We start from the raw sequence: 9,457 nt of genomic DNA on the forward strand, positions 1-9,457 counted from the left end.
AGCGGGCGTAGCTCTGAAGCCCCTTCCCCCCTCCCCCTTTATAGGTGCCTCACGCGAATATGAAAAGCGGTCAATCTCTCTGTCAGATGTCATTTCCAAACCTGATAAACCTCATTTAGGAGAGCGAGATGTGTTAACTAATTAAGAAAATTGAAATAGAGAACCTTAATTACAGCTTTGCTATGTGTCGAGAGAAAGCTCCCTCTCTTGCAGCTGAAGGAAGGGAACCGGAGGAAAATGAGTGGAAAATAGCTGAAAAGATGAGTTCTCGAGTATTTGATGCCTTGTGTGTATTCTCATGGCTCTAACCCGTTCTTCTTGTGCAGATCACATATTTGAAAAAGTAAATCCTGAAATGGAAAAGCTGGGATATGAGTGCAAGTGCCTTGGAGGAGGGAAAATTGATCACAATAGCAAAGACAAGAAAATTAGGGTATTTGGGCTCTCTACAGTAAGTGCATCTCTTGTATTCCTTCAAATCCTTTCATCTCTGATGTTCTGGGATTTTTGTTTTATAGTATGGTGGTTTTTAGCAATTTGAATCACAGTGTAAACATTAACTGGAAAACTTGCCTGGCTCACTCGTGAAATAGCGTAGAAAAACACTAGTTTTAAGGGCAGGAAACCAAAGCAAAAATAATAGATAACTTAATGCTGAGTAATACCAACATGAAGTTATAATCAAGACAAAAAATGGAAGTTATCTCTTGACTCGGAATCTTTTAGTCTTAATGCTAGAGCAGGAATAGCCCGTCTGTAGCTATTGTGTGATCTTTATTTGCCAATAAAAATGATGGTTGGTAGTGAACAGCTAAATTGTGAGTGTTATTCTGTATGTGTTGGGTGAGAAGAGTAGACCCAGTTTAGGTGTGGTGAATTTTTAGTAGGTGAAAATGTAGTTTCACATAAATGCATTTTGTGGGAATAAAAGTAACTTCCAAGAATACAGAAACTAGAGCATTTTTGTTACCTGTTACTGTTCTACGTAAGTTCAGTTTCTTTATGAAAGAGTTGGTAAGTGGTAATGACTTCTTGAATTTAGGGAACATGCTATAGTCTTTCTGGTGTTGCTCTGTGATGAAGCGTAGCTACTTCTGTAGTAATACTGTGAGTAAAGATTCTAGGCTTCTAATGTAGACAAGAAGAAAGAAGTTCTATTAATATAATTTTTTATAGAAAGTGATGGTTGCTTCAAATCTGCTTACCTTAGGTGAGCGGTGAAGGTTGGGTCTTGAATGTGTTAAGCATTTTTAAATATTAGTCCTGCTTTTGTTCCAAGATGACTCTTGCCACCTGGAATCATAAGAAAAAAAAGAACTATTTAGGATTTGTATGGAGTGGGAAGGCAGTGTATAATGCTTATTCTACTAAATTCTTGTGATTGTAGGTCCTCATCATAACTGCATTTTTAGATGAGACTTGACACCTGTATTATTAATTCAGCTGCCAATTCAGTGTTAGAGGCAGGGTCAGCTTTTGCTCTTGTAATGCAATGTCTATGGAAAATACCTTGTTTCTCTGCTTTTGGTACCTTGATGCTTACAGACGAGCACCATGTAAAAGCAGAGTTTTATTACCATGAGGGCTTCTGTCTGGCAGAGACGTGGAGGTTCAGAAGACCTTAGTAGCAGTTCAGAAGTTAGTATATTAATTACATTGGTTTAATATTTCTCTTTATTTAGAGATTTGTTGTCAGACTCTAAAACAGAACTATCTTGGTGTTTTTTGAAATCTAGAGAAATAGCTATTGACTTCTTGTGAAGTGGATGCTGTGCTATTATTTGCAAAGCCAGATGGGGTCTTCAAAGTGATTACCAAGGCAAGAGTGATCTGTAGGTCTGCTGCTTTACAACTGACAGTACAAACCTGCAGTATTTCTGACATAACTGTATTATCTGGTATTTTTGAAAAGTTTGCATTTTATAATGCATCAGTAATTTTAACCTGTGCAGTTTAAATGCAGGTTTACTTAAGCTGTTTCTCTTGGGGCAGAGTCAGTGATGAAGAGTACATGTTTTGTTTGGTAATGCAATCTTGAACTCTTTCTCAGTCTTCCAAGTTAAGTTTCATGCGACACTACTGGAAAAGAAAGTAATCTGTGAATCACAGGGTTTTATCAGTAGACTGCACTGTTGTGCAGTAAAGGCTTTTTGACAGGGAAAAACTTACTTGTAGTTCTGAAATAAGAAATCAAGATAATACCACCAGTCATATAAGACAATAATGGAAAGGCACCTTCTACCACAACTCTCTTAAATTTCAGTGAAAGAGTAACATTGTGGTCAGTGATTTAAATGAGGGTTAAAAATCACATGGGTCATCTGACCTTGCCTTAGTTTGGAGTTGCAGTGGCTGAAGAGCACAGGTATTTAAAATTATGCCATTACCAGGTGGCTAGAATGGTACTCAAATGTTCACACATGTGGTGGCTTATTCCCTTTTCCTTCAGCTGAGCCTTCAGATGTTTGTATGCTCATACATTAAAGTGAGTCAATACAATCTCTGTGGTTGAAAAGAACATTCAATAAATATGATGGCTGATGGGTTGGGAACACTTTAAAACAAGCTTTCTGCTGGAGAAATCATGATGTGAAATACACATCCTCTATTCCTTGAGATTGCTTGACCCATCTAATTTATTTTCTACAACTTGGGTTGGGGGGAATTGGAGAGGATAATAGAAAAATAAAACATGATACTGCAAGAATAACTCTTTTAGAAACTGTATTTGATTTGCATGTGAACTACTTGAAGTATCAAATCGTAACTGGATAATTTGTGTCGACAAGAACTGAATGGTTCTGTGGATTTACTTTCTGTACACGTCTAATAAACATTTGTTCTTTCTTGCAGGGCTATGGAAAAGCAGATCATTCAGTAACTGTAGAGCTACTGAAGAAAGTGTATACAGATTATGAAATTACATGGTCAGATGACAAGAAATAAATTGGCTACTTATGAACACAACAAGCAGTTCAAAACTGGTAACTGAGCTGTACTTTGATAAATAAAATTGAATGTGTCTTCTATGTATGTTACCATAAATCTGGAGTAACTGGACTCTACTGTAATTTATAATACATCTTATTTTTCAGATCATTCCTTTGTGCAGAATCTGCAGTTCTAAGCCTTTTTCCTCTTCTTTTGACATGCTGCCTAATTAAACACTCCCACATCATCTTGCCTCCAGTTTGTTTTCATCCAGTCCTGTCTCACTCACTGATATATTGTAGGCTACATCAAGATTTTGCCATCAACGTAAACACAGGACCAAACCTGTTCCCTGATCGTTTGACCGCAATGTCTTCTGTTTCCTTTATTTTCTATTTCAACTTTCTTATCCACATTTACAAAAATCAGGGGGGAGGGGAGGGTTGGCTGTTACTGTTCTTCACCAATGATCTAAACCTTTGATTTACTCCATGGTTTTGAAAAGTCAGTATTTGTGTTCCACACAAGTAATGATCAAGATTTCTTGCATTCCTGTAAGATCCTTCCCTATAGCAGACTGATGGCAATGTCAAATTCTGACAATACTTGTTTCATTCTGATTCCCCTGTACTGCTTTTATTCCCCATGAGTATAATGATGCTTCTTCCTTTTATAGCAGTAATTATCTTATAGTTAACTATCTGCCAGACAGACCCAGTACACCTAGGCAGTGTCTGAATTAACTTATGGCACCTGCTTCCTTCTGTTGTGGCAGGATGTTGCCCTTCATTTGTTGTGAACTTACTTGCTACAATTTTCACTTTTTTGTTTCCTGCCAGTCTTCCTTTAATGCTGTTGCAGATTTCAGGGGAGTACCTTTTGTTCTTATGCTTACGTTGTTGACTTGCAGTCTTCAAGAGGTATTTGCATATAAATCCCGGTTCTTCCCTTTGCTGTGGTTCCTACTGCACTTATCTACCACTATCTGGTGGTATAGGGTGGCTTTTTCTTTTCAATATGCATCTGACTCTTAAAGTACAAACAGTACGAAATTTGAGAGGCTTTATTGCAGTTTCTATCACAAAAAACCAACTCTGCTGTTACTGCCTTATTCCACTAATTATCCATCTTCTGTCACTCTTCTGTATCTTTGTTTTTATTGGTTGGGCAGAGAGGGAGCTCCCGTTCTCATCCTCAAACCTTTTAGTCCATTCCTTATATCTCCATCCCAATAATCACTCGGGAGCAGGATCTCTTGAACCTGGTGCTGCAGGTCTCTTGGTTGGCACATGCTTCCCCCCACATGCAGCCTGGATTTTCCCCTCCAGTGCCTCTGTGTGCTTTTGCATCTGCCGTTTGTTTGTCTTTACGCTTGTGTGCAATAGTTGTCTGGCTGCACCACTTCAAATGCCATGATAATATTGATTGCAGGTTTGATTTTTCTTAACAAGGTTTTGATTTCAGAACATGATTAAATGCCTGTGTGTACCTAGTAACCAAGAATAGCATACAAGTCAATAATTTGCAAATTGGGCACTTCCCATTTCGATTTGCCTTGTGGCTTTTTTCCCCTAAGCTTTAGTAAAATAACTGTAACGGATGCCATTTAATTGGTGCCAGTATACAAAACTGATTTTTTTAATAGCCTCATTTCCCAAAACTAGCAAATGGTCTTCAAAGGGAAGTCATCAGTTAATGATAGCGCCTGTTAAAACAAACAAGCTTTTAAATTTGGTTTCCTGAGATGTTTTATCACTGATTTTAATGTTGCTGTCCACAATACTTACGGGAAAGACATAATTTAGACCGGATTTCTTATTGTAATGACTCTTTCAAAAAGTGAGGGGATGGAGCAGGGGGAGAAAAGCGGTGATGATTTGCAATGAGCTGATAAACAGAGTTACCAGTTGACTGCTACCTTTGTTTCTTCATACAAGAAATTGGGCCTGATGTAAGGGTTTATTGTGTCATCAAAAAAATACTTTGAGGGTCCTCCCAATTCTGTAATTTTCTAGTGCAGTGTCATTTGGGGAAATGTTAATTTCCCTAGCTATTAAGTAATATGTACAAGTATTACAAGTGAGTGAAAGATTTTTATTCCAGATCATGCAGAGAAGCGGGAAACTGGTCACTAGGGTGGTGATAACTTGGCAAGTAGAGAAAGCCTTAATGTTGTAGATTAGGGAAAGCAGTATTTGGTGTTGAAACACCAACAGAACCACCAGCCTAAAAACTAAGTGTTGAATTCTGCTTCCTCTCAGGATGTATCTGCTGAATTTTAAGAATAGAATAGAATAGAACTCATCTGGAATTATGGAAATCCCAATGCTAATTTTGCTGATTTCACCTGAGAAAAACATTCATTATTAATTCTTATCTGTAATTCTGAAATGGGAACTTAATTATACTGTGTGGGGTTTCCTGTTTTGCAGGCATGCAATCACTGTGAGATTGTGGCTCTAGCAGTCTCCACTTGAAAGTCCAAAAAAATCTGATTCTGTATTTGCATGAAAACAGAGCTATGTTTGAGCAATCCAAGAATAAAATGAGGATGCTGAGCAAAGGAGTAGTATATTAAACCCAAGACAGTGAGTTTGATCGTGGAATATTTTCAAGAGGAAGCGTTATGGTAGAAGATTGTAAGTACTGCCTTTATTAATCAAAAAATACATGAGATTCTTGTTCTTAACCATATTCATTGTCATAGTGGTCAATATTTCTTACTGCTTCAGGTACTGTTCTCTGAAACAGCACTAGACCTAGCAGGCGTAGAACAAGCTATTCAGTCACTGTGTGCAAGCCATGACTTGTCTTATGACTGAGGTTTGAAAAATGGCAAGTGGTAGTCACTTTGTTTCCAACTTTCCAGTTTTGACAAAAAAGAGCTGTTAACAGTACTTTATTGATCTGCCAAAGCAAAAACTTCCTTTTGTTCCTCAATCTGTAGTCAGCAGTTGTCTATCATCAGTACGTTTCAGAGTTGATGCAGAAAAATTCCAAAGCGCAATCATAGCCATGGCACAACTGACTGCTTTTTTCCCCTCCTATAAAAAACTTCCAAAGCCATCCCTTTAAATTAGTCTACTTAAAATTGTTTTTGAAACAACAGCAGTTGTTAAGGCTCTTCTGTAAAGTACAGGAAATCCTCTATGACTCTATCTTAATAGCAACACCGTCAAAATGGGAATCTTGCAGTTGATTTTCATAGCCTTCAATGATGGGAACTTTATGCAATAATTGATTTAGGTCACTGCTGTAGTAAGTTTCTTTCCATCCCCTCAGACTATTGTCCTTTCTCTCCTACATGGAGTATCCTTGCATCCAGTTTACTGTGGTGGCCGATTGTCTCTAAGTTTATATTTCTGCAAGGGCACCCAGTAAAGCAGTGCATAAGCAGTAGCTTTGATGTACCTATTAAGAGTTATGTAATAGGTTTTTGTCCAGTTTTGGTTAAGACAAAACACGCAATGGATTTTTTTGTGTGAATTGCTGGTGACACCAAGCACTCAGGACCAGGTTTTGTAGTTCTTTGGGTTTGTTTGCATTTTTGGTAAGGTAATTTCTTCAGCAATGTCACTATCTTCAGCCTACGACACAGGAGTGACTTGTACACAGGCTTTTCTGAAATCTTGCTGCCCTGCCAAACTGGTGAAAAGATTGAAGAGGGTCAGTGTTCAGTAGTTACCCCCAGTAGTACCCCCCTGCAAGTTTTGAAAACGGGTCATAGTGTATGGGCAGTTTAATTTCTGCAAAAATCTTGTTTAAAAAAAACCAAACAATGCAGTACAGCATTCTAGTTGGCAATCTGCTATAATAGCGCAGTTTATCTCCTTTCCCACTTGTCACCTAAAGCTCAGTTCTGTCATTTTCCAGTTTCCTGGACTGCATTTGTAGGTTTATTGGTTGTTTGTTTTAAGGAACTTCTCTTGTGTAGAATCTTCTTTCAACTCAGCTTCTAAAACAGAAATCAGTTTTACTCATTTCTAAAAACAGTATGGCTATTTACAATTACTTGCTGGAATTTTCTTACAGTGGTATGTCAAAATCTGAATGTGAAAATTTACAGACCACACTAGTAAATATTGTCTGGTACACTTTTTTTTAAAGGCTTGAATAAAAGTCACATGTGCATTACATATGGAAACAGTACAAAGATTTGTGAGACTGCTAGCAGACTAGAACACAAGTGATAAATACAATCACATCCCTCTCCGGCAGCAAAGCAGCAGAGCACATGGGAATGCAGTTGATTCTGGAATCTGTTGCTGTAGTTAAAACCCTGAGTTGGGAGCCTAACCCTCAAGAACCACTTCCTGCACTATATCAGGATGCTAAATGAGCTCGTTCAGGCTGTGTTCAGCAGCTGCTCCTGTGATGTACAGTGCTGGCACTGCCAAAGAATGAGAGAGGGGGACTGGGGACGGTGACTTGCTTAATTTTTAAATACATATAAATGACAATTAATTGGCATAAACAGATGCTGGTTTAAGCAGAACTCCATTTTTCTATGCAAAACCAGAATCAGAAGAGTCCTTCACTTTGAGTCAGGCATCAGAATTTGTCAAACATTTCAGTAACTAGTAAATAGCATCCTTAATTTGTCAAACCAGAATAACTCAACGGAGGAAAAAGCGAAGCAATATAAGGATTAAAACATTTTGTCTTTAAGGTATTTTTGAAGGACTAGTGGTTGAATTTTAACTGGAATCTTTAAAGGCCATTTCCATAATACATCGCTGCAGTCCTTTATCAATTATTTTAACTATGCTGGTCCTAAACACATTTCTCTCTTCAGTGAATTTCTCAAAGAGGTAGATACCACCGCCAACCCCAAAATAATATGCTTTGCTTGCCAAATACACACGGCCATTTTTATCCAAGAGCTGAGCCAGCGTATCATGCAAAGCACTGTAGTAGTCAGGATTATAGATGGTCTCAGATGTGAGAATTATATCATACTTTGAAAAGGGTTTGTTGCTGCTTAACAGGAGCTGGCTGACTTCAGACCACTCTCCAGAAAAAAATCTGCATTTGGTGAGCGCATCAGGTGAGCACTCTGCTTTCCTGGGCCTCTTTGAAGGAGGCTTGCTAGTTTTTTTGTCGTTTCCACTGCCTGTCCTATTGCCTTCGTTTATACAGTTAGACACCACGTTAGGCAAGGTTATCTCATCAATCACTGTGCTGTTGTAGTCCTGAAAATGGACTTTTTCAGCTTTACCCCTTAAAGCAACTATTCCCAGCAGTCCAGCCCCGCAGCCAAGATCCAATACAGTCTTGTTGGTAAACTGTATTTCAGCCTCGGAAAAGTAGTCTATGAGATCAAAGGTGCATTCCCAGATTTTCAGTCCTCCCTCGTAGACTCCTGGGATGAGATCGGAGTGAGAAGAAACACTTTTAGACACGATGCCTTCTTCATCGGCGCCATCCAAACACATCATTTCCACAACAGATGAGTTTAGGTAATACAGGTCTGATACTGTTTCCATGACTTTATTTTCCAGTATTTTGTTGAGATCTTCAGGAATATTGTGCTCCTTGGCAGCTTTAAAGCAGAACTTTTTCTTTGAGGGTGTCTCATCTCCGTGCTTATCAGTACCCAGCCTCGGGCTGGAGCCTGCTGCGGTGTCAGCAATTTGCTTGCTCTTTTCTGTGGATTCCTGCTTGTGCTTTGGAGAGCACAGCTCTAAGTCCATCTTATCATGAATGTCTGGTTCATTGGTCTCATTTTCATCAATAAAAAAATTAAATCGAAAAGCCATTTTCAGGAATAAAAGTAAAAAAAAAAAAGCTTAATTTATTACAGCCAGAACACTCATCTAGGAGCAATACTGATACAAAGAGGTTTTGTTTTTTTTTTCCTTCTGTTTTTTTATAGAGGATGTTTTTATGTAGTTACCGCTATAGGGAAGAGTGCTTTGCAGGTAGAATATCAGATGTTTTTGCCAATGAGTCAGGTGAATTACTTCTGGAAATAAAGTAAATAGTTTTACGTATTATTAAACTGCCAAATATTAGCACAAACAAACCGTCTAATTGTAGCATCCTAATTTTCATTTTAAAAAATCTTCTAAACATTTAAATTTCTGAAAAGAGTGTTACAAGTGACCTCATCTCTCGCGTAATGTAGGTATATGCAGGGAAATTAGGGTAGCTGCTTGCTCTGGTAAAACTAGCACTTCAGGTTTAGCTGTCGGAGGAAAAAAACATGCAATGCTGTACAAAGCGTGCTCTTGAGTTAAAATACTCTTGCTCCTGCGGCTGCCCAGCGGCGTTTTCCTTGCTCTGATCTAGTTATTACCCCAAAGCTTCTCATCTGCGTGTTTTTTTCCCCCATTTTTAATAACTTTATCCTCGCTCCCCTGAAATTCAAGCAACGCAAAAACGCGCACAAAGGCCCAGCTTCCCGTCCTTGCGCCCCAGCTGAAGCATGCAGGCCGGGCAAGGGGATCCGATCCCGGTTTACCCACCCCGTTCACCCCGCCCTTGTGGCCGTACCGACCGCCGGTTGCCGGACGCGATCGCTATC

General features: G+C 38.8%; 2 protein-coding genes across 2 annotated transcripts; one reads left to right on the forward strand and one right to left on the reverse strand.

Moving 5' to 3' along the window:
• Window positions 1-326: 326 nt before the first annotated feature.
• Window positions 327-2,946, forward strand: LOC104069495 (14 kDa phosphohistidine phosphatase-like; the record flags this gene model as incomplete). The annotated part of the gene is made up of 2 exons (XM_009583082.1): window positions 327-451; window positions 2,854-2,946. Coding segments are annotated over 2 exons (218 nt in total), but the record flags the coding sequence as incomplete, so codon positions are not given.
• Window positions 2,947-7,622: 4,676 nt separating this feature from the next.
• METTL18 (methyltransferase like 18) lies at window positions 7,623-8,690 on the reverse strand. Its single transcript, XM_009583081.1, has one exon. It carries the CDS (start codon window positions 8,688-8,690, stop codon window positions 7,629-7,631), a length of 1,062 nt encoding a protein of 353 aa, XP_009581376.1. The 3' UTR covers window positions 7,623-7,628.
• Between the last annotated feature and the right edge of the window lie 767 nt (window positions 8,691-9,457).

This window comes from Fulmarus glacialis, unplaced genomic scaffold (genome assembly GCF_000690835.1).
Source record: "Fulmarus glacialis isolate BGI_N327 unplaced genomic scaffold, ASM69083v1 Scaffold50328, whole genome shotgun sequence".
NCBI lineage: Eukaryota > Metazoa > Chordata > Aves > Procellariiformes > Procellariidae > Fulmarus > Fulmarus glacialis.

What these genes read in the sequence shown, in the direction of transcription:
- METTL18 (XM_009583081.1), bottom strand. Translation starts at nt 8,690, where the DNA reads ATGGCTTTTCGATTTAATTTTTTTATTGATGAAAATGAGACCAATGAA.